Source organism: Rhineura floridana, chromosome 12 (assembly GCF_030035675.1).
Source record: "Rhineura floridana isolate rRhiFlo1 chromosome 12, rRhiFlo1.hap2, whole genome shotgun sequence".
NCBI classification, from domain to species: Eukaryota; Metazoa; Chordata; class Lepidosauria; order Squamata; family Rhineuridae; genus Rhineura; species Rhineura floridana.
The window spans coordinates 8,046,739-8,074,576 of NC_084491.1; the positions used below are offsets into that span (position 1 = coordinate 8,046,739).

The following is a 27,838-nucleotide window of genomic DNA, read 5'->3' on the forward strand; positions in this document are numbered from 1 at the left end:
TATCCTCCTTTCCGATTGGTTCAGAGTGCTGTTACTCAGTTGGTACCGCCTACTGTACGATGGCTTCTTTCGGTTACTGGTTAAAACGCTAGTCATTCTACACTTTTCCCTCCTGCGTGGAGCGACACCTCGTCCAGCCCCCATCGCTCTCGCTCTTTTATGTGCCGTGTGCAAAGGAAGAGAGGGGGTGGTTGATGGTGGTAAAAAAAACAGCCGTTAAACGGGCTGCGGGGCGGAGCTTACCCGAGGAAGTAAGAAGCAGTAATTGGATTGGCCAAGGCGGGAGGTTCAAACTAGCATGGCTTGTCCTGATTGGTTTGTGGTGGCCGCGGCAGGCCAGGCTCCCTCCTCGCGCTCAGGCGGGTTATTGTCTGTCGACTTTCTGAGGCGGCTCTAGCTCGGAATCGGGACCGGTCCTCACAGGGCAGCGACGGAACCATGGTAAGTGGAGAGAAAAATAATAGCGTGGGGCGGTGTGAAGCGGACCGTGTGAAGAAATAGCACCGGACTGCCAGGCAGGAAGACCTTGCGGGCTTCCCACTTATTTCTAACGCCGGCGCTGAGGGGAGGATGTCCGGAGGGAGGAGGAACCGAACAAGTTGCACGCTCCGCTTCGCTTGAGGCGTCCTGGAGTTGGATGTGGCGGTTTAACGAACCTTCACTTGTCATGGGATAGAGGCGGGTGACCCCGAACCCCAATTTGTATGGGCTGCTGGGTGGAGGGCGGGGGGTTGTGCTGCTGTCGACTTCTATCTATATTTTACTAGGCGCCCTGGCAGCCCCGCCTCTCTCGGGGCCTCTTTACGCATTATAGTGTACATTGTTTTCTCCTTTAAAAGCGCCTAGCGCGTGTCTCGTGGGTACTTCTCGGCGGGGCATCTGAGGTCAGGCTAGAGCAACTTCCCGGCTGAGGGATGTACACGCTTGGTGACAGACCTGGGTCTTTCTGTAACCTGTACAGCCTCGGTCTGGGTCAGCGAGGGATCTTGTGGGCTGTGTGCCGTCTGGGCGGGCGGCCGGGGTTTCCCGTTTCCAACTACGCCAGAGGGTCCCTGACTCTGTGTCACTGACACGCCGAAGGGCCTCGGCGTTTCCCCATGTCGCCTTTTCGGCAATCAGAGGTCCGAGATGGCGGTTGCCAAGCGGTGCTACCAGGCAGGCGCCTCGCCTCTCTTGAGGTGGATCCGCGAAGAGATTTCCTAGCAACATCATGCTGTATAAACGTCAAGCCGCGCCGGGCTTATTTCCTTACGCGGGCTTCGGCTTGAGTATGACGGGTCCCGCCAGAGGCAGCTCTCGGTGTGACAGCCTGGCGCACTGGAGCCCCTGCCTGCCACTTTTGGAAGTGGCCTTCCTGATCTCTCTCCCCCGCTCCCCGCCGCCTCTCCACAGTTACTTTGCGCAACTGGGCTCCAGGCGAGCTGTGACGTGTAGTGTGAATCTATGCATGTTTACTTAAAAGTAAATCTCATTGATTTTAGTGGACTTACGCCCAAGTCTAGGATTGTTTTATTGAAAGTAAGTCCGGTTGGGCTCTGGGACTTTTTTTAACGAACCCGCATAGGATTGGGTGCAAGTGGGCCTTTTTACTTATCTGTGGGCATATCATTTAGATAGGAATATTACAACAGCTGCCATGAAGGCTTGTTTTGGAAAATTTGCTTCTTCTGCTTTCTGTTCCAAGTTGTCAATGTTTATAAGTAACACTGCCCAAGCTAAAGAAGGAATTCTAAGCTTCACTGTTGAAGCTTGGTCTTAACAGCTGTTTTGGCTGCAACTCTGCTAACATAGCTCTAGTTTTCCAAACTGGCACTCTGTTAAACACTTTCCTTAATGATGCCTTCCAACCAGCAGACTAATAGGTAAGGAGTTGGAATTTCATTCTTGTTTTTGTCATAATTGCCACAAGTGACTTCTTGATCTGTTCATCATCTATTTAAAGTTGAACTTGCGTAACTTGTTCAAAGATTCAAGCAAATGTATCTATACTTATAACTGTCTAGCTGAAAACATTTTGACTGCAATTATTTCCATAATAAATCTTTAGTGGACACTGTCCCAGCAAGGTTGTTTTGAAGTGTTCCTTTCTGCTTTAAAAGTTATGCATGTAGAGTTTAAAAGTGTTTCTGACATATTTGGTAGTTATGAGTCATTCTGCTCAGTGCACCCATGTCACCTGAAAATAAAATATGTTTAAATCTTGCTTTATAAGTCTGTTTCAAGCCATGTTATTTGCCTTCCATATAAGTTTGATTTTGCTAGCATTAGGACCATAGGAAGCTGCCTTATACTGAGTCAGACCAATGGTGTATCTAGCACAGTATTGTCTATACTGAGTGGCAGTGGCTCTCCAGTGTTTCAGGGAGGGAGTGTCTCCCAGCCCTACCAGGGGATGCCGGGGATTTAACCTGGGACGTTCTGCATGCAAGGCAGATGCTCTGCCACTGAGCTATGATCCTTCTCCCAAGCATTCTGAATTCTGAGAAAAGTTACTTGCAGAAATGAACAACTGTCATTTACTGCCTGTATAAACATTTAGTATTGCAGCCCTAGTGAAATGCCAGGTGAGACTCTAGGTGTGTTGGCTGTGTTTTTGCCTAAACGTATAAATGCAATCCGAAACATAGTTCATAGGGAGCATTGCATTGACTTCAGGAAAACAATCTGGAGAGAACAGTTTAGTATTGATAGCTTGTTCTAGGATCATATCTTTATTTCAACATGAGTTTAGTAAGATGGAGTGCATCAACATTTATTCACAGATGCCAGAAAAGTTTGGGCTGAACAATATTGCAGGTTGATGAGCAAATGTATATGTAAGATTGGTAATGGACTGTGACTTAGGATGTTGCTTTCAGTGTGGTAGTCTAACTTGATACAATATGGGAGACATTTTTAACTGCATTTTTTTCAGTATGTTTTAACCCAATTTCTTTTTGCAAGAACTGGCACAGAGAAGAACTACTGAATAGGCAGCCTCTATTTGTAAACTTAAAATACATTTTCTGGCTGCTTGACTCTTGCTGACTAATAAGATTCACCTAAAATGCATGTGTATATAAAAAAGTGCCCAGTCTTTGACATAGTTGGCCTTATTGGACTAACACAAGAAACTCCAGAACTTCATAAGCTTATTAGTATAGCTTTGTTCTAACTTAAAAACGGTTTGTCAGTCTTTCTTTGGCTGAGATAATATATAGTGTGAAAGTTTACACATTAAGTTCTCTCTTTAACACAAAACTGAAAAATGTTAATGCTTCTTAAGGTCAGACTAATCATAGAAAATATAGCTTGTGTCAATTCACAAATTAGTTATGTTTGTGAGAACGTATATGAATTGATAAGGGTAAAGTAGCAACAGAAACATTCTGAATTTATATATTTAAAAGTGTTTCTAAGCCACATGATACTTTAAAAATTTCTAAGCAATGTACAACCATACAAAACATATACACTAAAACAATATAATAATGGATAAAAATTCCATCCAAAAAATACCAGTGGCACAGGGGCCAATCTTGTAGATCAGGAATCTCTTTACAATACATCTGAAGCAAATAATTGATACTTCAGGCATGGCAGAGGGAAGGGCATTCCAAAATGTAGAGGGAACAATAGAAAATGCCCATTTCCAGATCACTCTCTTATGATATTCTGTGGGATGCAGTGCCATGTGTGAAAATTCCCACTGATGACTTATGAGACTGTACAAATCTATAAAGGGCAGGTCCTTTGCCTAACCTGGACCTGAGTTGTTCAAGGGTTACTGTGTTAACAAAACCTTTAATATGGCCTGGTAGCTTATTGGCAGCCACTGCATTCAGCACATGTGTAATATGTGCTTCACTACCTGACCGCAACATTCTGCACCAACTGCTTCAAGGGAAGCATACTACAGTACAGTAGTCCAATCATGAGGTTACCAATGCATGAGTCACCGTGTCCCAAGCTATTCCTGTCGAGGAAAGGGCGAAATTGGTGTGCTAACCTAAATTGTGAAATGAAAAGGTGAGATGTAGGAAATGCTTTGAAATCCTATGGGTACAATCCTAAGCACACTAACTAGAAAGTAAGCCCTCACTGAACTTGGTGAGACATGCCTTTCTTTGATATTGCTATGATAGGATTGCATACAGTCCTTCTAGGGAAGGGCAGGATATAAATTTAATAAATAAAATACAATAATAAAATAATACACTTTATTACGTGCAAGTTCTTGGACCCAGGGCTGTGGAGTCAGTATGTCAAACCTTCGACTTTGACTCCTCTATTTTTCTACTCTCTGACTCCGACTCCTCTATTTTTCTACTCTCTGACTCCGACTCCTTCATAATTGGCAGATGTATATTAATGTATTAATATTAATGAATTAGTATTAAAATATTAATTTTATTTTGAAGTTGGAGTCAGTACATTTCTACCAACTTCGACTCCACCCAAAATTGCTTACGACTCCACAGTCCTGCTTGGAACATCTTGAGAGTTGTTGGTTTGAAATTATTCCTGGTGACAGTGATTTGGGTTTTATTTTTCTGGTGTTCAGCATGTGTTGTCAGACTCTTACAGTTGTAGTGAAATATTAGAATGAGAACTTAATTTTGCTGAATTTGCTGAACTGAATTATTGCCCATCAGAAATAAGGAGCTTTGGGCCATACAGTATAAGGTCCAAGGAGAGTCAGCATGCACAGGGCTCTCCTTTTTTAGGTGCAGCTGATGTGATTGGGTAAGTGGTTAATTCAACCCCTGAATATAACGGGACAGGATTGATAAGTGACAAAGGTTTTATAACCTGTTGAGCTTGACTTTTATTATTTAAAAAAAAAAAATCTGTGAACTAATAGCAAAGTCAGCCTTTGAGCAAGATGTAACAACAGTTACTGGGTTCTTAAGATATATTTATTAAAAACATTATTTATTTATTTGATTTGATTTATATCCTGCCCTTCCTCCCAGTAGGAGGTCGGGTCAGAAAACAAAAGCATTAAAAATTCTAAAATCATAAGAACAGACTTTAAAATATATTACAATAAAAATCCTTAAAACATATTAAATTGAAAATATCTTTTAAAGAAGCATTAAAAACATCTAAAAAGCAATTCCAACACAGACTAGGATAAGGTCTCCACTTAAAAGGCTTGCTGAAAGAGGAAGATCTTCAGTAGGCACCAAAAACATAATAGAGATGGTGCCTGTCTAATATTTAACAGGAGAGAATTCCAAAGGGTAGGTGCCACTACGCTGAAGGTCTGCTTCCTGTGTTGTGCAGAACAGACCTCCTGATAAGATGGTATCAGCAGGAGGCCCTCACCTGCAGAGCGCAGTAATCAACTGGGTATATAAGGGGTAAGGCGATCTTTCAGGTATCCTAGTTCCAAGCTACGTAGAGCTTTGTACACCAAAACCCGAACCTTGAACACACGAACCTGGTATAATAATTGTACAATCTCAAAAAGGGATGGTTCCCAAGTCATGGAAATCAGTGATATGGGATAGACCATATGTTTGTGCAAATAAGGGCCTGGACTTCTGCCTCAAAGTCCTGTCCTGTTGGTACTACTGACAAAAGTAAAGGATTCCTTAACTCCTTCCTTTGCAACAAGAATAGAAGCTTTGACACAGCGGAATCTTCTCTTCTCGCCCGCCCCCCCGTGGCAACTGCTGCCTATTGAGATTGGTGAGGCGTAAGGCAGGAGGGCAACAGACATTGGAGGCAGAGCCGATGACAGGCATAAACTAATTCCAGTTTTGTCCCCATCCTCCTACCTGACGAGTTCTACAAGGGCAACAGGGAAGCTAAGGAGGGGAAGGTGACAGGCACGGCCACCCCCTGGACTGGTTGTAAGTAAGCAGGCAGGTGGGAGCTGGCTGAGGGCAAACTAAGCCTGGTGGGGTAGTGCCCCCAGCACCCTAAGAGATCAGTCTCCACTTTTGCCAAGCATGAGGGGAGGCTGAGTCCTAAGTGCTGATCAAACCACAGAAGAGGGAGTTATCAGACTCCTTTTGCCTGTCTGTGTTTTGGCTTGGAAGCAGCATCAATACATATTGGTGTGGGGAGGTCTATGGGCACTTGAGCTATATTGGGGGCCAGATTGGACCTTCTTTTACTATAAATGTCTGTTTCAGCCTAGTGCCCTCCAGATAGTTTGGACTACAGCTCCCATCAACTCCAGCCGACACAGGACCAGGTTGAGGAAGATTTTCTTGGAGTCCAACATCTGTCAGCCCCAGCCAGCATGATGGGAGTTGAGGTCCCGCAAGATGTGGAGGGTTGCAGGTTCCCCACACCTGCTTGAGGGTGATCTGATGCAAAACAGTACAGCGTGCCTGAAACATTAAAGTTTGCATAGAAGAGAGGGTGTTTTCAGGCCCTGACATTCCTGGGCAGGTACCAGGGTTCAGCAGGGCCCACAGGCGATGCTTATTCTGAGCCCTGTGTCCCCCTTTATAAAAGAAAATTCTGGTAGATGCCACTACACTAAAGGTCCACTTCGTATGTTGTGCGGAATGGACCTTCTAATAAGATTATATCTGCAGGAGGCCCTCACCTGCAGAGCATAGTGATCAACTGTGGGTATATAAGATGACGTTTCAGGTATCCTGTTTCCAAGCTGTATAGAGATTTGTACACCAAAACCAGCACCTTAAACTTAGCCCAGTAGCTAATAGGTTGCCAGTGCAATTCACTCAGCATCAGGGTGACATGTTGGCGATACCAGTGATCAGTCTCACCACCGCATTTTGCACCAGCTGCAGCTTCTGGACCAGCCTCAAGGGCAGCCTCACATAGAGCACATTACAGTAATCCAGCCTCGAGGTTACCAGTGCATGGACAACAGTGGTCAGGCTATTCTGCTCCAGAAATAATAAGCAGCCATCTTACCAGCCGAAGCTGGTAAAAGGCACTCCTAGCCACTGAGGTCACCTGGGCCTCTAGTGACAAAGATGGATCCAGGAGCACCTCAGGTGTACGGACCTGCTCTTTCAGAGGGAGTACGACACCATCCAAAGCAGGCAACTGGCCAATTATCTGAACTTGGGAACCACCAACCCATAGCACCTCCGTCTTGCTAGGGTTCAGAGTCAGTTTATTGGCCCAAGTCCAGGCAGCGGTCCAGGGCTTGCATGGCCTCTCCTGATTCAGATATTACAGAGAAATAGAGCTAAGTATTGTCACCTTGCCTGAAATCTCTTGATGACCGCTCCCAAGGGCTTCATATTACATGTTAAACAGCATGGGGGATAAGATGGTACCCTGCGGCAACCCACAGCACAACTGCCAGGTGGCTGGGAAACAATCACCCAATGCTGTTCTCTGAAAATGACCCTAGAGATAGGATCAAAACCACTGTAAAACAGTGCCTCCAGTACCCATCTAACTAAGTGAGCCCAGAAGCATACCATGGTCAATGGTATCAAAAGCCGCTTAGGGATCAAGTAAGAATAACAGGGTTGCACTCCCCCATCCTTCTCCTAATAAAAGTCATCCATCAGGGCAACCAAGGCCGATTCAGTCCCATAACCGGGCCTGAACCCAGATTGGAATGTGTCAAGATAATCTGTTTCATCCAAGAATACCTGCAGTTTCTGCGCCACAACTCTCTCAATCACTTCCCTTAAAAAGGGGGGTATTTGTGACTGGGTGGTAGTTGTCAAAAACCAGTGGGTCCAGGGTGGGCTTTTTCAGGAGCAGTCGGATCACCGCCTCTTTCAGGGTGACTGGAACCCCTTCCTACCGCAACGATGCGTTGATCACACCCTGGATCTACTTGGTTAAACCCCCTTGGCAAACTTTAATAAGCCAAAAGGGGCAAGGGTCAAGAAATGTTCAATATGCCTTATATGTAGGACAAATTAAATAGCCCAGTACAGATGAAAATAAACACAGTAAAGCAAAGAGAAATGAAACAAACACCACAGATTTCAACATTAGCAGTTTAAGAAGGTCTTAATCTGTTGATAGATCTGGTTCCAGGTAAGCCTGTTAAGGTAGTAGAACACACAGCATTGCTTGTATGAGAAGATTTCTGACTCAATAGAAAATTCAAATCTAGTTTAGGTCATGGAAAACATGGATATAAAATATACAGCCTAATTTTTGAGTTGTATGGAGAAGAGGGGGCAAGGCATTACCTGCAAATGCCAAACAGTAGGCAAGACCTCCCAGTTGTGCAAGTCTTTACATGCAACCTATCCATATCTGACCATTGCAAGCAAGTGCTTATGCCTAGGATGGGGATCCTGTGGCCTGCCAGATGTTGTTGGACTCCAGCTCCCATCATCCTCATCCAGGCTGTCCAATAGTCAGAGCTGAGGGGATTGGAGTCCAGCAACTTCTGGAGAGCCATAGGTTCCTCGCCCATGGCTTTTTGCACTGTGCAAGTATCTCTACCCTGCATCTGCTGCTTTTGAATAGCTTTTTGTATTAGGTTGTAAATATGCCCCAATGAAACAAGTGGTGCTTTTCTGGGTGCAGGATTGTTCAAACTGATATGTAGGTAATCTGAAATGGTTAAAAGGTAAAGGTGTCCCCGCACTTATAGTGCGAGTCGTTTCCGACTCTTAGGGTGATGTCTTGCGACGTTTACTAGGCAGACCATTTATATGGGGTGGGATTGCGAGTTCCTTCCCTGGCCTTTCTTTACCCCCCAGCATATGCCAGGTACTCATTTTACCGACTACGGATGGATGGAAGGCTGAGTGGACCTCGACCCCTTTTACCGGAGATTCGACTTCCGTTGGAATCGAACTCCGGCCATGAGCAGAGATTCAGCTGCGTTGCCGCCGCTTACCTCTCTGCGCCACGGAGGGTTACTGAAGGGGAATAGTCTTAAATCACATGCTCACAAGATTTCAGAGGGACTTAAGTGAATATAGTCTTGCCACAGCCATGCTATAAGGCAAGTGGTAATGTTCTCTTCTGAAAATACCTCTGGTATTTTCATTTGGCATTTGTACCACTTATGCCTCTGTGAACAATAGTTCCCAGTGATAAAGAGAAATAGATGTTCAGATAGATTTCCTGTAGCTTGATCAGAGTCCCTTCATTAGTTTTAGTGCATAATTTGAGTACTAGGGTCCCAAGACACATCAAGATCAAACCCATCATTGCTTCTCCAGTGGCACTGCCCTCCTGCATCTCATATCTAAGTGTTGCCAAAGGTGAAGAAAGGATATGATTCCCATCCAATACCTCTGACACATCAGGTGGTATCCCTTTAAAGCCTATTGGTGGTTAATGAAACCCTGCATTAGCTAATAGTGACAAAAGCCTTATTCACAGTGCTGTAGCTAAAGCAGATACATAGGATCAGATTGACCATTATGCCTTGTGGCTGGGAAGTACAAACATTCTAGAAAATAAGTAATCTAATTTCACACAAAAAGTTATGTTACCCAGTTAATACATTTACATCTTGCTCTTCTTCCCAAAAGCTCGGTGTGGCATACATAGGAGGATAACATTCATAGTAGTTGCCTTTTTTATTATTAAATTGAGATGTCCACATTATAAAGATAATGTACATTAGTTGTGGTTCTCAGGCTCATATTTCTCCTTCCTTTTTAGTGGAGTACTAGCAGTGATGTGGGTTTCCTGGAAAATTTTCTATACAAATCAGTGTAACCTGCATTAGAAAATATTCCAATGCCCTAGAGAGACATCTAATATAGCATGTTTATTTTACTTGTATTTAGTAGACAAAGCTAAAAACTTTTAAAACTGCCAAGCTTGCCTGATAGTATTTGCAGTTGCATCTATATATTTTTACTAATGAACTTACAAAACTGAAAACTTTCTAGACATTTTTCCACATCACTGATTATTAGACAAGTATTTAAAATTAAAACTCCATATGGGCCAGTTCACATGTGTGTTTCTTGACCACTTGTCATCTTTACCCGATTCTTCTATGCATGAGATCATTTGGATGTGCTTCTCTGCGCTATGTGGATACAGCCAGCAGCTCTCATTCACAAAATTACAGTGGCACTTCTGGGACTACCACGATGATGGATATAACTGCTGGCCACTGCATTGTCTGCTCACATGGACATTTCTTCATATGATCTTGTATATTAGTGTTATTACACGTAGAAAATAAGCAGCTGGTTCATATATGTAAACTACTCCCGAGAGTTCACTGCTTTCCAAGGCCTTTCATACTCTTGAATGTATATGAGTTTAAGGTTTTTAAAAAACTTTACATGTTGGTTTAGGAGACAGAGCTCTTTTCTAATTAGTGCAATAAATCACATTGATTTTTGATTCCTCATTTAATTTATATTCTCTGTAATTGAAGGGCAAATTAAAACTAAAATGTAATAGCTTAAAGTCTTGTGCAACTTGCATATGGCATTTAAATATGCCTAATTCTTTTTTTAACAGTTTCCTTATTAACTAAGGAAAGTGAACGTGTAAGCCAAAGGAGAGATCTGGGAGCAGTAATGGATTGGATGTGTACTAATAAATTGAAATTGAATCAGGATGGAGGTGCTGTGGTTGGTTGGTTCTTGGGTCCAAGTTTTGGTGAGGCAACCTGCTCTGAATTGCATTGCACTTCCCTTAAAAGAGTTGTGCATAGTTTGAGAATGCTCCTGGAGCCATTGCTGTCCCTGGAATTTCAGGTGGCCACTGGTCAGGAGTGTCTATGCCTGGCTTTGGCTGGTGCACCAACGATGCCCTTATTTCGACCAGGATAGAGATGTGTAGGTTGGGGGGAGGGAAATCCCCCCCATGTTTTAGGGAAAATAATAGGGGGGGGAAACCTGTTCTCCCCTGAATTTTTCTATTATTTTCTAGTGGTTTCACATCTCTAGATCAGGATAACCTGGCAACAGTGATCCACCCTCTAGTAACCTCTCTACATGGGGCTACCTCCAAAAGCTGGGAAATTTCAGTTAGTGCAAAATGGTGGGAGCAGTGGCATGCTCGCACATCATCTCCATATTAAAATGCCTGCAGTAGCTGTCAATTATCTTCCAAGCAAGATTTCAAAATGTTGATAATGACATTTAAAGCCTTTAATGGCCTAGGGTCCAGATATCGATGAGAATACCTTCTGTTAAATTAACCTTCCCATTCTGTAAGATCAGCAGGAGCTTTTGGTGACTCCTTATCCTGCAAACGAAGATATACAGAGTTAGATGGCTCATAGGAAGGACTTATCAGTGGCAACTCTGAAACAGGAATGACTTCCTCATGGAGGTGTATCTTACTCCATCATTGCTTTAATTTAGGAGACAGGTAAAGACACATCGCTTCTGCCAGGCCTTTGGAGAGAAAGTGTGATGTGGAATATAGGTTTTGTGGAATTATGTAATCGTTGGAACTATTGTGGGTTTGCTGATACTGTTTTGGTTGTATTAATGCTTTATATTATGTATTTATGATATTTCAAATTTGTTAATTACCCTCTGACTGTTTGGTAAAGGGCAGTATTGTTGTTGTTGTTATGTGCCTTCAAGTCCCTATATGACCCTATGAATCAGTGACCTCCAATAGCATCTGTTATAAACCACCGTGTTCAGATCTTGTAAGTTCAGGTCTGTGGCTTCCTTTATGGAATCAATCCATCTCTTGTTTAGCCTTCTTCTTTTTCAACTCCCTTCTGTTTTTCCCAGCGTTATTCCCTTTTCTAGTGAATCTTGTCTTATTATGTGTCCAAAGTATGATAATCTCAGTTTCATCATTTTAGCTTCTAGTGATAGTTCTGGATTAATTTGTTCTAACACCCAATTGTTTGTCTTTTTCGCAGTCCGTGATATGTGCAAAGCGCTCCTCCAACACCACATTTCAAATGAGTTGATTTTTCTCTTACCCGCCTTTTTCACTGTCCAACTTTCACATCCATACATAGAGATCGGAAATACCATGGTCTGAATGATCCTGACTTTGGAGTTCAGTGATACATCTTTGCATTTGAGGACCTTTTCTAGTTCTCTCATAGCCGCCCTTGCCAGTCCTAGCCTTCTTCTAATTTCTTGACTATTGTCTCCATTTTGGTTAATGACTGTGCCGAGGTATTGATAATCCTTGACAAGTTCAATGTCCTCATTGTCAACTGTAAATCTTCTGTTGTCATTACTTTAGTCTTTTTGACGTTCAGCTGTGGTCCTGTTTTTGTGCTTTCCTCTTTAACTTTCATCAGCATTTGTTTCAAATCATTACTGAGTATGTTTACTAAGAGTATGGTATCGTGTGCATATCTTAAATTATTGATGTTTCTCCCTCCACTTTTCATACCTCCTTCATCTTGGTCCAATCCCGCTTTCCATATGAAATGTTCTGCATACAGATTAAACAAATAGGGTGATAAAATACACCCCTGTCTCACACCCTTTCCGATGGAGAACCAGTCGGTTTCTCCATATCCTGTCCTTACAGTAGCCTCTTGTCCAGAGTATAGGTTGCGCATCCAATCAGATGCTGTGGCACCCCCAATTCTTTTAAAGCATTCCATAGTTTTTCATGATCTACACAGTCAAAGGTTTTGCTGTAATCTATAAAGCACAGGGTGATTTTCTTCTGAAATTCCTTGCTCCTTTCCATTATCCAATGTATGTTTGCGATATGATCTCTGGTGCCTCTTCCCTTTCTAAATCCAGCTTGGATGTCTGGCATTTATGGCTCCATATATGGTAAGAGCCTTTGTTGTAGAATCTTGAGCATTACTTTACTTGCATGGGATATTAAGGCAACAGTTCGATAATTACTGCATTCTCTGGGATCCCCTTTCTTTGAACGCTTCCAGTCTGTGGGCAAGTCTTTGAGAAGTTCAATGTCCTCATTGTCAACTTTAATATCACATAAATCTTCTGTTGTCATTACTTTAATCTTCTTGATGTTCAGCTGTAGTTCTGCTTTTGTATTTTAAGGGCAGCTTTCACCTCACATTCTAAAATTTCTGGTTCTTCATCATACAGTTCCTCCGTGGATGAATCTGTCATCCTGGCATCTCTTTTATAGAGTTCTTCAGTGTATTGCTTCCATCTTCCTTTTATTTTATCTTGGTCAGTCAGTGTGTTCCTCTGTTGAGGCAGGTAAGTTTGGATATTTTGTCCTCCGACAGAAACAACTTGGCCTGTTCCGTGTCTATCACTACCCTGAGATGTTGAAGGCATCAGTAGCAGATGACTCTTGGATGTGTTGACGACAAAGCCATGGGCTTCTCGACAGCGGATAGTACTCTCCACACCCCGTCTTGCTCCATGAAGTGATGGGGCCCAGATAAGAAGGTCATCAAGGTAGGGGTATGGTATACCCCCTGAGTGCGCAGATGCCCCACCGCCACTGCCATGAGTTTCGTGAAAACTCTGGGAGCGAAAGAGAGACTGAACTGCAGGGCTTTGTACTGGTATTGCTGCCCTCGTTGAGCAAGACATAGATACTGACGATGCTGGGGCAGAATCGGAACTTGCAGATACGCCTCTGTAAGGTTTATAGAGGCGAGAAAGTCTCCAGGCTGAACTGCCTCCACAATCGACCGGAGCGTCTCCATTTTGAATTTCCTGAACCGGATGAACCGGTTCAGAAACTTCAAGTCCAAAATGGCACGGAGGTCGCCATTGCGTTTGGGCACCGTAAAGAAGACAGATAAGACCCCTGATCCACATTGCACTGTTGGCACCTGTTCTGTGGTGCCTATGTCGAGATGTTGCAATATCTCTGTCTTTTTTCCAGGTCGCACGCTCTGGAGACCGACCTCCACTTGTCTCTGGGAATGGTTGAGAATTCCAGGGAATACCCTTTCATCACTGTGTCCAGTATCCATTTGTTGGTTATGGATGCTGCCCATGCCTCCTCAAAGAACTGCAGCCTGCCCCCTACCAGGTATCCCGTGGCATTATGATTCAGCCGGCTTCGAGCTGGGCTTGGGCTGACGTTGTCTGCCGAATCTACCCCCCGTGGAAGAGGTATGGTGCTGCTGTCAAGCTGCACTCCAGGAAGAGTTCCAGGAACCTCTATTCTGTCTGTTGCTCCTTTATGTGGAGGTATAACCTTTCGGATGAAAGGACTGCCCTGCTGTCTTACAAGACTGCTTACCCTCATCCTTTTTCTTAGCCATGAGGAAGGCCTTCTTCTTGACCTTGGTCTCCACCAAGTGGCGATCCAAGGATTTGCCAAAGAGGTGTTCTCCCGCATAAGGGAGGACAGACTGGCTTTGAAATGGTGATCCATCTCCCATTGTTTAAGCCAAATGTTTTGTCTCATGACCACCGCATATCCTAGAGCCCACGCCGAGTACTGCAAACTATCCATGGAGGAATCGGCCAAGAATTTGGCTGTCTTGGCTAACGTATTTCCTGGACATGCCTGGCGTCTGATGGGACTTCCTCCATCAGTGCTCTGACCCATTTGACCGCTGCACGGGCCATAAAGGAGTTAGCTGCCAACGCCCTCATGGACACAGCTGAGGCCTCATGCGCATGTTGAAGGGCTGCGTCACTGCACCTGTCACTAGGGTCAGACAAGGCATCCCCTTCTTTGGGGATATTCCTTTTATTTTATCTTGGCCAGTCACTGTGTTCCCCTGTTGATTATTCAATATCCCTACTCTTGGTTTAAATTTCCCTTTAATTTCTCTAGTCCTTTGGAATAGGGCTCTTGTTCTACTTTTTTTGTTGTCCTCTTCTATTTCTGTACAATAACTATTTTAATAGTTCTCTTTGTCCTTACATACTAGTTGCTGTATTACTGCATTTAGGGTTCTGACCTTGTTTCTGTCTCCTTTTGCTTTCCGTCCCTCTTTAACCATTTTAAGAGTTTCATCAGTCATCCCTTGAGGTCTTTCTCTCTTTTTGACTAGAGGTATTGTCTTTTTGTATTCTTCCCTGATAATGTCTCTGACTTCAATCCATAGTTGTTCTGGTTCTCTATCTACAAAGTTTAAAGCCTCAAATCTGTTCCTTATTTGATCTTTATATTCTTCTGGGATGTTATTTAAATTGTATTTTGGCATTATGATTGCTTTGTTGTTGTTCTTTAGCTTTACTCTGATTTTTGATATTACAAGTTTAAGATCTGTACCGCAGTCTGTTCCTGGTCTTGTTTCCACAGAAAGTATGGAACTTCTCCATCTTCTACTACAAATTATATAATCAATTTAATTCCTATATTGACCATTTGGTGATGTCCACATTGGTTGCTCAAAAAATGTGTTGCAAGAAACAAATTATTGGCTTCACAGAATTCAGTAAGTCTCCTGCTTCATTTCTATCTCCTAAGCCCCATTTCCCCACAATTTCTAGTTCTTCTCTGTTCCCTATTTTTTCATTCCAGTTCCTCATGATTATCATCACATCTTGTTTTGGTGTGTGATCAATTTCTTCCTCTACTTCTCATTAAAATCTATCCAATTCCTCTTCTCCTGTGTTTGCCGTTGGAGCATATCACTCGCTCAGACCTTGCATTATAGCTCCTAATTGCTTTTGTTACATCACTTCCCCATTTCTTCGTAATTTTTCATTTTCTGCATGAAATATTTTGTAGCTGCCTGATTGAAAATGTCCCATTCCTGTCCATTTTAATTCACTCACACCCATAAAGTAGCACTATAGCCCTAAACAGATTTAATTGAAAATAAGTCTTCAGAAGTATGTGTGCTTAGAATTGTGCCCAATAGATTGTATACTGACTATGTTGTTTTTAAACATATGCAAATATGTGTATAGTCTTTGGGTTCTTTCAAAATACTGTTGTACTCCTGTTCTGTTTTTTTTTTAACAAAGAATGACCTGAAAAACAAACTGACATTCACAGTACTTTTTCAAGATTTCATGTTTTGAGTTTATAGGAGAAGTATAACTGCTACATTTTACCCCTGCAGCCATGTATTCTTAACAGTGGTGACAGGTTAGGAGATTTGGAAGCTCTTCTCCCTCCAGCTGATGCATTCAGCAATAGATCTAATTCCTAATTTTTTTATATATATATAGGCTGGAGGCAAGGCTGGCAAGGACAGTGGAAAGGCTAAGGCAAAGGCAGTGTCTCGCTCACAAAGAGCTGGACTTCAGGTAAGTTAATTTATTGTAATAACTATGATGTATAGTATATACAACATAACTGAACATTGCATAATTGAACTGTTTGCTATGTATTCTTCTTACTGCTAATTAAATCTGTAAGTACTTATTCTCTACTTAGTTTATATTATTACAGTACTTTATAACTGACTAACATTTAAACCCTTCCCAGGTGACTTGCCTTTTATTAATCTAAAAGCGACTATTCCATATACTGGAGTGCCTGGATGGAAAAAAGGCTTCTCCTAGTGCTGAAAACACATAAAATTGCCACCAGGTGCATTTTTTCTGGAGAGGGCATTCCGTATATGAAGTGCCACAACCAAGAAGGTCTCCACAGTTACTAGCTGACTAACTTTTAAGTGATAGGGAAACCTTGAGGAAGGTTTTGGGTGAAGAATGGAGAGCAGGCTTTAAGTAGCCAAGGCCCCAGCTGCTCAGGGCTTTGTAGATCATAGACAGCACTCTGAAATGTGCTTGGAAACAGACTGGCAATCATTGCTGTTTTAAGTACTGCTGATAGGTTGCCTAAATATAGTCCCAGTGTTTAACCTACTGGACACATTTTAAGCTAATTGAAATGTCTGAGAAGTCTTCAAAGACAGACCCATGTACAATGCATTACAGTAATCCAAATGAGAGATTAGCTCTAAATGAATAAAATATCAAGATAAATCTGTCCAAGATATAGCAAGCATCCCAGTCATAACAATACTAAGCTACATGGACTAATGTTCTAACTTAATGTACAGCAGCTTCTGGTGTTCCTTACTGTTCAGACAGAAGAGTTTCGACTTTGGAGACTAGACTCAAGACGTTCATAAGAGCAGCCTGCTGGATCGGGCCAGTGGCCCATCTAGTCCAGCATCCTGTTCATACAGTGGTCAACCAGATGGCTGTGGGAAGCCCACAAGCAGGACCTGATTGCCAGAGCACTCTTGCTTCCTGCAGTTTCCAGCAACTGGTATTCAAAAGCATATTGACTCTGACTATGGAGTCAGAGCATAGCTATCATGACTAGTACCCACTGATAGCCTTATCCTCCATGAATTTGGAGGATATCAATAAAATTGTCATTTACATTTATGCTTAATTTAATAGCACTGTGATCAGTGCTCCCAGTCAGTTCAACAACACATCTCACACCAGATCCTGGACTTAATCTTAAATCAAAGGTCGCAATCCCTCTGGTTCTTGACTTAGAGCACAGCCATTTAGGGTATCTAGAAATTTTACCTCTTTGTCATGACTGGAACACATATGTAATTTGGGTAGTTGAAGTCACTCAGTACTACAACATTTTCTAGTTTGGATACTCGATTTCATTTTTCATCTGAGGATCTTCAGGCAGCTAGTTTAAAAGCTTAGGGTGCCAGTCACTGGATTTTTTCACCTCTGTATAAAATCATCAGATCCCAGGCTTTCTGTTTCAATGACCCTGTCAACCGAAAAGACAAATGCTTTCACAGGTCAGTCATCAAGAAGGCTTCTAAATGCCTTATGTCTGACAGGGGTTGCGGTTGCAACCAATCTATAACAGCCTATTGTCCCCAAAGGCCCTGTTTCTCAACAGTTTGGTCTTCCTCAGTTGAGTCTCCTGGAACACTTGGGAGCTCAAAGTCCACTTCACCTAGAGCAGAATTTCTTCACTAATCTGCTTGGAGACTGAAAGGCACCAGCTAGCATTTTTTGACTGTTAGGTTCAGGTGCCCTCAGCTCTTAGCTTCATGTACAGCATCCACAGATTGAGGGTATGATGCTACATCACAGAGATTCATATCCTGGTTTCCTAGAAATACCATTTATCTGAGTAGAACTACTCTATATCTTAAGCTTCCTTTAGGAGAAGCTGAATCAGAGCCGTAAGGCTAACTCTCAAGGGGCAAGTAGCTACAGTCAGTTCCATATCTTATAAGAGAAGGAGGCCGAAATCAGACCATTTCCACATTAAGCATTTTCTAGCAGGGGTTACATGATGTCCCCCTGTGGTCCATTGGCTTTCAATCTGGAACTTGAAACAAGCTCTTTGATTTCTCACCTATTCAAATAGTTAGAGGCGTATGGTCTAAGCTTCATCCTGGAAGATTGTTCTTGATAGTTTTTAACATCAGGCAGGTATGTTGTGGAACTGAATGTGATCTGAGTGGCTAAAGAGTCTGTGTGTTTTCCCCCTAATCCTAAGGTAAATTAGTGCTCTGACTACAACCTTCAGTTATTCCCAAGGTAAACTTTTATAGGTCACATGGGCTTGTTACTTTCCTCTTTGCTAGATCCAAAAACTATTAGGAAAAGGTGTGATATATCTTGGATATTATTGACAACATAAGGATTTTTTGTGGTACTATATTATTTCTTCACCCAGAGATCTCTTGGTAAACTCAGTTTTTGGCAAAGAGTTTCATAGAATACCTATAAAGCATCAAGGTAATGGGTACTAGAGAGGATAACTACTTTAATAACCTCCTGAGCAGTAGTTCTGTGGTAGACATCTGTGTTGCTGAAACCTAGTTGATCACCTGTACATTCACAAGATACTTCATCTTGCTCCTCACTGAAATACGGAAAAAACATTTTGGCTTACTTATACATTTTATTAGGAACACCTTATCCATTTGCATCTCATTCAGGGTACCTGGGAACTTCAATTGGGTCTCCCTTTCTGAAGTGTTGGGTGAACTCTTGGCAGCTCTCCTCTTTTCTGACTCTTTCTAGATAGAAGGTTTTGACTTGTTTGAAGTTTTCTATATTCTTTGGCTTATAACAAAGTGGCTTTGGGGAAAAAGTTGTTATTTGTTCCTCTTCATCCAGAGAAGGTGCCGCCCCCCGCTACTGGCAAAAAATTGCTTTTTGCTGAGTCATTTTTGTTTGAAAGAGAACTTAAACTTCTTGAATTGAGGAAAATAATAGTGTGTCTGATACTATCAATCACCTGTGAGGACTTTGCTGTTCTGAATCTTCACTATTTAAAGTTTAATACCTGCGCACTGAACTTCATTAGAATTTTATTAATTTAGGAGTGTAGCACCATATAAACTGTGGACACTGTTACACTGCCTTAAGGGTATAATGCACAGCTTAATCTCTAGAGCTGAAAATTTATTTTTCTCTTTATGAATGATCTTGTGGAGGTCAATACTGGTTTGCCAGCATTGGCAAGAGACCTGGTGCCAGGCAGTTTGGACTGTGAAGCCCAGTTTGAACTGCAAAGCAGATCACATCACTGCCTTCTTTCCATTGAGACAATATAATACAAGAACTGTGTGTGACTTGGCACATGATTGACCAGTTTGTTTTTTAAAAAAACAGTAACGCAAATCTTGATTATAGTTCTATTAGAGGAGGTGCCTGTTCTAAATGCACACTCTCTTTCTCTGGAAATAGTTCACTGAACCAGATGTCAGAATTAATTGCCTTTGGAAGAGCAGTGTTGGCTTTAACCATGCATGCTGAACAGGTCCTTCTACTTTCAGTTTCCAGTGGGCCGTATCCATAGACACTTGAAGACTCGCACCACAAGCCATGGACGGGTTGGTGCTACAGCTGCCGTGTACAGTGCTGCAATTCTTGAATACCTCACTGCTGAGGTAGGTTCTATTTATTATTTATTTATTTATTAAATTTATACCCCGCCTTATGGCCAAAAGGCCCTCAAGGCGGCTTACAAAAGAAAACAAACATAACAGTGCATCAATAGAACATAATGCATGAATAAAATAATACAATTCTCAAAATTAAATAACAATTTCTCAAAATTAGATAACAAATAACATTATTAAAAGCAAATTATTGAGCAAGTGTTACTTTAAATACTTGTATATACACATCCACAAGCCAAGAACAAGAATAACACTGGCAACTGTTTTCTTCGTTATCAGTCAAATTACTTGTCATTTCCACAGTCAGCTGGGTTCTTCCTTTTCAGACATTCAAATTCTTCGGTTCCCCAGGAATAAACAAGATAGGTTATGATGAAGGGAGGGGCCACCCGGAATACCTAGGAATTAAACCGCCTCCAAACATTGAGAAACTCGATATCGATGGCGAACCACTTGGCATTCTCCAGACTGCAGAAGATCTCGTCTGGCAGGAGGAGGATGTTCCTATCCAGGCTGCCGCCAACGACACCACAACGCCACTGCCACTGTTCTGACCACTGCCCCTCTCTGCCATTTTTATTAGCTAACTTGGGGCCGTGAGGGAGGTGCCAAGGCCTGCCCGGGCAGGGGCTCCTCCACAGCAGGCGGGAGGGCGAGTTGGCGGCTCTGGCGGCTGCTCCTCCTGCAGCACTCAAGGCTGCCGCCGCCAGTACTGGTTCTCCATGCACCTGGCGCTCCAGTGCTTGTAGGTGGACACCTCAGCGTTCTCTGTGTCCTGCTCGTTGATGGTGGGTAGCAGCATGCGGGTGGACATATTGCGCGGGAGGCATCTTTGTAGCCGCTGCAGAGCCGGCCCGAGCTGAGCTGGGGAATGGCCAAGCTAGCTGCCGCCACCTGCCCGCCTCTCCCGTCCTGGACTCTCAGGCCTCTCAGGCCAGGTTCTAAACATCAATATTGTCAGACTACAATATCCAAATATAATCTAAGGCCTAGATAATGGTTTGATGTGTTCTGTGCCTAGCAGGAACCTCCAGAGTAGCTGCTCTTGCTTTCTTTAAAAAGCTGTGTATTCGCTGCTTGGATCAAATAATTTCGCAAGAGCTTTAATAGCTAACACTCTCTTTAGATAATGATTTCTATTTGGCTTTGTTTTTTTGGAGGTTGGGATACGTGCATGTGTATATATGTTTCTACTATATCCAGAAACCAAGATTGCTTTCTTGGTCTAGTCTTATTAATTTAGATTTTTTTCCTTCGCATCTAAGAGAGATTCCTGTTATATGTTGTTTAAGATGATTGGTGTGGCACACATTAGAATACACTGGGGAATTGGACAAACAACATATATGTCTGAACAAAATGAACTGTTCATGCACAGGTGAAGGCATAGTCTAACCAGAAGAAATTCTTTGTAGTTCTGAACACATGATCCATTTGAACCCTGAATATGAAAGCAAAGCCTGCTGCCCAGCCTTTGAAAGCAATCTTTAGTTGAAACCATCCTCTTGCGTCTTTCTGACCATTTTCCATTTGTAGTTTAAAAAAAAAAAAAAAGGCAATCTTGGAAGGAGAGTAAAAATCTTCTAAAAAGTCAGTTTATTCTAGCAACTGTTTTGGGTAACTTTTAAAGTTTTATTCCACTAACCTTTACTCAAAGTAGGCCAATCAGATTAGTGGATCTACAGTAGTCCTGGCCATTGACTTCAGTGGGTTTGCTCTGAGTAAAAATTAGTTGAATACAATCCTTAGAATTTTTCTTTCTTTATAGTGTTACGTTCAAGTGTTGAATTCTCCTTAATCAAATTTTTGGGAAATAGCATCAAACTTCTGTAAAGAAGAAAATGAAATATTTCTTCTTTTTCTTTTTTTTTAAGAGGAGACTTTACTGTTCAGGTAATGTAATATAAAAACTTACTATAAATTCTAAGCAGTTATTTCTAAGATACTGAAAAACTTATATGCACATGTCAGTGTAATACAATCTAGCTTCTAAAATTCCATAAAAGGGTCCCAAAGCTGTACACAGTTTTCTGTCTGTTTCCTTTTAAACTTTATATGTTTATGGAGTTTAGGCATTTGAGCTACATGCCATGCCGGACCTTACAAACCAATTATTTTATCAAGGGCACAATTAGGCTGCACCCATTCTTGCTGCACCAATCTTAATTGCAGTTAACGTTTCTGGGGAAATCGGTATTCATATCGTTCAACTTGGTTTACCAGCTAAAGCAATATAATTGTGTAGTTTCATAGTAGATTATAATTTGACCTATTATAAATTTAGGGTGCAATTCTGTTGTCCTTTGGAGGGAGTCCCAGGAGACATATAATTTTTTGGATCTCCGGAGAAGTCTGCCCTCAAAGAGGGAAATAAAACTCCACAAACCTGGCTGCAGAAAAGGTTGACAACTGCTCTTGCTCCAGCAACAGAGAGGATAAAAAGGAGGTGTGCTGGGAGCATAATGGGAGGAGGCTGTGGATCAACAGAATCCAGACCCCCCCCTTCTTTTCCATAATGGGGAAAAGCTACACCAGTCCTGCAACTGTTGTCATAGATACACATTGGGAGTAATGTGGGGAAATTTTTAGAAGGACAAATGGCCACAAAAGGTCAAATAAAAAAAGAAAAAAGCCCCCTTCCCCCACCATATCAGAAAAGGTGGTTTCCCTCAGTTTCTCCTTCCAGCATAGGATCGCTCTGCCTGTATTTTAAAGTATATTTTGTAGGAAAAGCTCATTACTTTTGGGAAAATGTCACAGCACCTGTATTGCACATCTAATACTTAAACCAGGGGTGAGGAACATTTTTCAGCTTGAGGACTGCATTCCCTTGGGCAACCTTTGAGGATCATATACCATTGGTGGGTGGGGCCAGGGCAAAAGTAGGTGGAGCAACAACTGAATTTTACAGTAGTGCAGTAAACTAATTTCTATACACACTCACACATCGCTCTCTATCTTCCATCTAGAGAAACATTATCAGAATTCAAGGATGCATTCCAGCCACGCGAAAATGCTTGAGGTGTAAAGCCAGGCCAGTGAGGGGTAGCCTGGGGAGAGTTCCAAGGGCCTGATAGATAAATTTTATTACAGTTGTAGACCAGCAAAAGGGCCTGATAGAGATTTGGCAACTAGGCCTGACGTTCCCTACCTTGACTTAAACCGACTTATTTATTGTTTATTTAGAATACCAATCCTGTTTTATAGCCCCAAAAGGCTAGCTCTCAAAGTGGCTCACTACAGTTTCTCAAAATAAAATCACCCTTTAATCTATTTCAGGAATAGAAATTACATGGAGTCAGGATTATTCAGGCAGTATTTCCTGCCCTCTTCCCTGAACAAGCAGGGAAACACCCCCTGCCAAAATTCTCTGAGGCAGGGAAGTAGGGCTGAGTCAGCTTATTATCTTTAAGAAATTTTAAGAAGTAATCTTTTTAAAATAAATTTTACTTCCAGGTGCCTGGGATTTTTTTCCTGATCTACTAAGTATAATTTATTTAAGGCCTTTACGTACTGCTTAATCATTGGTATTTCTAAGTGGTATACATAAAAATAAACCATACAGGGAATAAAATAATAAAAAGTCAATATAAATGTATGAGAAATTTACCCATGTAGTAGTTAGTAAAGTTTTTTTTCCCTTCAAACCTGTTTGTATTTTCTTGTGAGACTGGCATACAAAGTGTTTCTTCCAACAGGTTTTGGAATTGGCAGGGAATGCCTCCAAGGATCTCAAGGTAAAACGTATCACTCCTCGTCATTTGCAGCTTGCTATTCGTGGTGATGAGGAATTGGATTCCCTTATTAAAGCTACCATTGCTGGTGGAGGTATGTCATATCAGAGCTACATGGATATGAAACGTATTGTTGGGGATGGGGAACAGTTGACCATTTACCAAGAGGGAACTTAAAAGTATCCATGTAACTTCTTGGCAGAATGTTATAGATAAGCAACTTACCAAGTGCTAAACAGAATCTTACCATTCTCATTGTTTGGAAAATTACCTTTGCTGCTTGGCAGAATGTTCCATAATAGGTTTTCGGTGTAGTTGCATACACCACTGTGATAAGTTACTGTATTCACCAAATGGATACTCATAAAAGGTAATGGACACATTTTATAGTATAACTTTTAGTTTGCTGACTTAGAAGTAGCTTTGATAGTAACAGGGTCTGATCTTTCATCATTACTATTAGCGCTAGGTGAATCTGGTATAGACCAGGTCTCATAAATTGTATTTTGCACCATCTGTTTCTTGGAGAACATTTTATCTTCAAGAACTTTTTCTCCCAAATCATTTTCTTTTAATTATAGCTCCAAAGTAGACCAGGGAATAGAACTAAGTATCACTTCACAGTTGTTGCTGTTGTTGTTATGTGCCTTCAAGTCAATCACGACTGACGGTGACCCTATGAGTGTCCCTATAAATCTTTGCATCCATTATGGTACCATGACGGAAACTTAATTTGAAAAAAATCCAGATTATTCCCTCCTTCTCCCCTGAACCATGTAGTTGTTTTTGGATCAAGCAAAGTAAGCCCTAACTCTTAACATTAGATATAAACCAGATACATAGTAGCATCCCAGTCTTCCTTCTCCTGTGTCCAAGTGGAACTTTTTTTTTATTGAAGGGTTTGGTAAAGGCAGTTGCAACAGTTGGAGTTTGCAACATATGCTGTTTGAGGCATGTAACCAGTAAATATTGATATGAATGTTGAATTATTGAGTGTGCTCCAATTCTAATCCATTATTCTTTTCACAGGTGTAATTCCTCACATCCACAAATCTCTGATTGGAAAGAAGGGACAGCAGAAAACTGCATAGAGAAGAGTTTTAAACAGCCCTCTTCCTCCCTGTCATTGTACTGTAACTGGGACAGAAGAAATATGGGGATATGTGGAATTTTTTTAAAAAAATAGTTAAATGGAAGAGCATAGACAATTGACTGTAGACTTAAAACATTTGTATGTTCTTTAGATTCAAAGTTTGACACAAAAATACCTTGTTATGTGGCAGCAATTTGTGTGTTGATTGGCTAGGTTTCTCCCATGTGTTTTATACAAAAATGGAACTGATAAAACCATTTTTTACAAAACTTACTCTTGTGTGTAATTCTGGTGTGTAAAGTTCATTGCAGCAAAAAAGGTCAGTATCCTAAAATCCTATAGAGATTTTAAAACATAAACCTCTTTCTACATTATAGACTCTAATGGCCGCCACATTCATGGCTAACTTCTGTGTTCTCTTGCCAGTTCATTGGCACAGATCATTTGTGGTAGCTGCATGAGGAGGTCAGCGTCCAGCATTTAATTAAATTTAGTAGATTATAGAAAGTTTAACAATGCAGCTTTAGCCTGCTCAACCTCCCCTCCTCCCAAAAGACACATGTACTGTTGAACATGGAAGGACGTGGGAATGTGTATACTAGGAAGGAGACAAAAGGCATATTTTCTGCCCTCCACTGATGAATTCCCTGTGTGGGTTGTTAGCCTTGCATTTAATTCTGCTGTGTTCTTGAACCAGCATGACCACTCTTGCTTCAGTCAATGCCTTTTTTGTGCTAAAATGTACAAAGTTTTCTGTAAGATGGTGCTAAATCAGCAGCACTACTGTGGTTATACTGGCAACCTTGTCAGTGTGTGATTTGATCCCAGTGTGTAGTAGTTCTTGGGCTGGCTATGCATGAAAGTAAGGCCCAGAACTAATTATTTTAGCTATTGTTAGTTAGGACTGCTTCATATAGTGCAATTTCAGGCAATATAGTGACAAATCAAATGGCAGAAAAGTCTCAAATCTTATAAATCTGTATTTGCTTGAGTGCCTTCCAGGTTCTTGGCATGCCTGCATCAGTTCTCAAGTAAATCTGTATACTGTGTAAATGCTCCTTGGGTTATGTTTTCAGATTGAGACTTACATTTCTAGGATTGCTCTGACTTAAAAAAAAAAAGTTACAAGAGTTGCAACCTTTCAGCTACAGCATTATAGGAAGAACATTAGGAATGAATGAGGCTAAATTATATAGGGCTCTAATTGCTTATTTATTCCTATTAATGATGTGGATGGCTGCCATGAATTTCTGTCCACTATATCCTGTTCTAGAAATGGTTCTTTTTTAAAATAGCTTCCAAAGTGCCAGTTGAGGCAAGGAATGGTCTAGGTGGGTAAGATGCAGTTGTCTGTATGATTATAGATTGGTATTTTTAGTCATTAGTAATCTGAAAGGGTGTTGGACTAACAAGGTCCAGTTTTACATAGGCATGAATGTGACAACAAAATTAGCCAGTGTATTGGACCTACAGTAGTTTGTTCAATATCTGATTTCAATTGTCCCTTTGCTAGAAGCTGTGATTAACACCTTAGTATTGCAGAATGACAGAAGATGAGCATGCTCACTGAAGGAGTATAGAATGTAGTGACAAATCGACAGTGATAATGAATGTATGTTGACTATGAGTACTGGGAATGTCACTTGTATGTAACTGACCAATGTGGACTGATAAAACAACTGCAATGCTTTTCTTGTCTCCTGTTACCAAAAACTTCAATATTATAACGACTGGTGCAGCAGCCTTCGGTATTGAGCGTGCTGTACCTCTTCATTCTCCCTGATAGATTACACCTTGTTAGTGAATGCATTGCTAATAACAGGGACTGTTTTTCTAAGCAGATAGAAGAGGAAGGAAGACTTACTTTCATTTATATGAATCACTGACAGGAGAGGTTTTCCTTTATTGTGTTAGGATCTGAAGACAAATAACTGATTTCAGTACTTCCCAGTGTACAGAATACTTTGTATTTTCAGTTTGCCACAAAACTGCTGTGTTTTTGTATGTAAGATCCAGCAATGCAGATCTTACTTCAGTCTTCAAGTCTGGCTTCCTAAGGCAGGAATCAGGGAAAAGTGTGTTCATGTATGTAAACTTCAGGTCAAATTTTAGTGTTCTTCAGCTGGTGTGTTTCTGACCTAACCCAATCCTCAACACTGATCCTGTGTCTCCCCTGCAATAGTTGCATTTGGTTTTCGTTGCAGAAAGGCATTGTTTAGGCAAGGTTAAGGAAATAAGCTAGAACTAAATGTACTTCCATAGGAGCAGCTATGATTGCAATTGGGCTGCCCATGGGTTACATAGGAAGCTGTCAGGCCAGTAGTCCATCTTTGTTAGTATTGTCTGCATTGATAGGCAGCAACTCTCCAAGGATTCAAACAGGGAATAAAGGATCTAATCTATTTTCTCCTCATACATCCTCCTATATTGTTTAACAAAGAAATACAAGAGTCCTGTAGTCAATATTTTAGTGTCAGGTATCAGTACTGCAAGAGAGGCTTGCAGCCTGATTGCTTGGAAATAAGCCAGTTCAGTTCAGTGGTATTTGCTTCCATATAACTTTGCATAGGATAGCACAGGGATGGGTAACCCCTGTCCCAGGAGTCTGATATGCCCACCAAGCAAACTTTTCAGCCCTCCCACCAATGATTTGCCAATTTTGGCTGTGGAGGCAAAAGGGGGGGAAGTGGGGTGTGGGCAAAGATTCTCTCTGCCCAGCTCCCTGATGGAGGTGCAAATTGCCCCTTCCCTGATAATCAGTTGATCAGTTATCAGCTGAGGAGAGTACATGCATGAATGTGGGGTGGCCACCTCCACTTTTGGCCACATCTGCTGCTGGTACACAGTCCTTTGAGGGTTTGCCAAGGGTGAACATGGCCCTTGGGTAGAAAAGGTTAGCCACCCCTGGGATAGCTGCTGCTTGAGTAAACTACAACACATGCTTTTTCCAAAGAGAGCTGCAGGTACTGATTGTTTGAGGAAAGGGTGCAGTGGTGATTTCCCAGAGAGCATGATATACAGTAATAAGCCAAAACTGAATTTGTGGGGCTTACTTTTGAGTACACACACAAAAATTTGGCTGTAATTGAGCCTCTTTCACACTGTTCATCATTGGCTATTTTCCTCCTCCCAAACAGATACATGTGGTATTCAAAAACTACTTCATAGCCCCTGTAAGATTTTATGACGATTGTGATCATGTACTTGTACTGCTTTGAGAAGATTCTTATGAATGCAGACTGTAGGAGATACTGTCTTATTTGCAAAAAGGGAACGGCCATAACTCAGTGGTACAGCATATGGTCTATCTGCAGAAAGTCCCAGGTTCAATTTCTAGTAAACGTATCTGGTATCAGTCCTGGGGAAGATTTCTTCTCTCTGAGTTTGTGAAGA

At 41.7% G+C, this 27,838-nt stretch overlaps 1 protein-coding gene across 1 annotated transcript; it reads left to right on the plus strand.

Moving 5' to 3' along the window:
• The first annotated feature begins 299 nt into the window (after positions 1 to 299).
• Positions 300 to 24,714, plus strand: LOC133368527 (histone H2A.V). The gene is made up of 5 exons (XM_061592837.1): positions 300 to 441; positions 15,936 to 16,013; positions 19,493 to 19,606; positions 23,317 to 23,446; positions 24,382 to 24,714. Exons 1-5 carry the CDS (start codon positions 439 to 441, stop codon positions 24,441 to 24,443), a joined length of 387 nt encoding a protein of 128 aa, XP_061448821.1. The 5' UTR covers positions 300 to 438; the 3' UTR covers positions 24,444 to 24,714.
• The last annotated feature ends 3,124 nt before the right edge of the window (positions 24,715 to 27,838 follow it).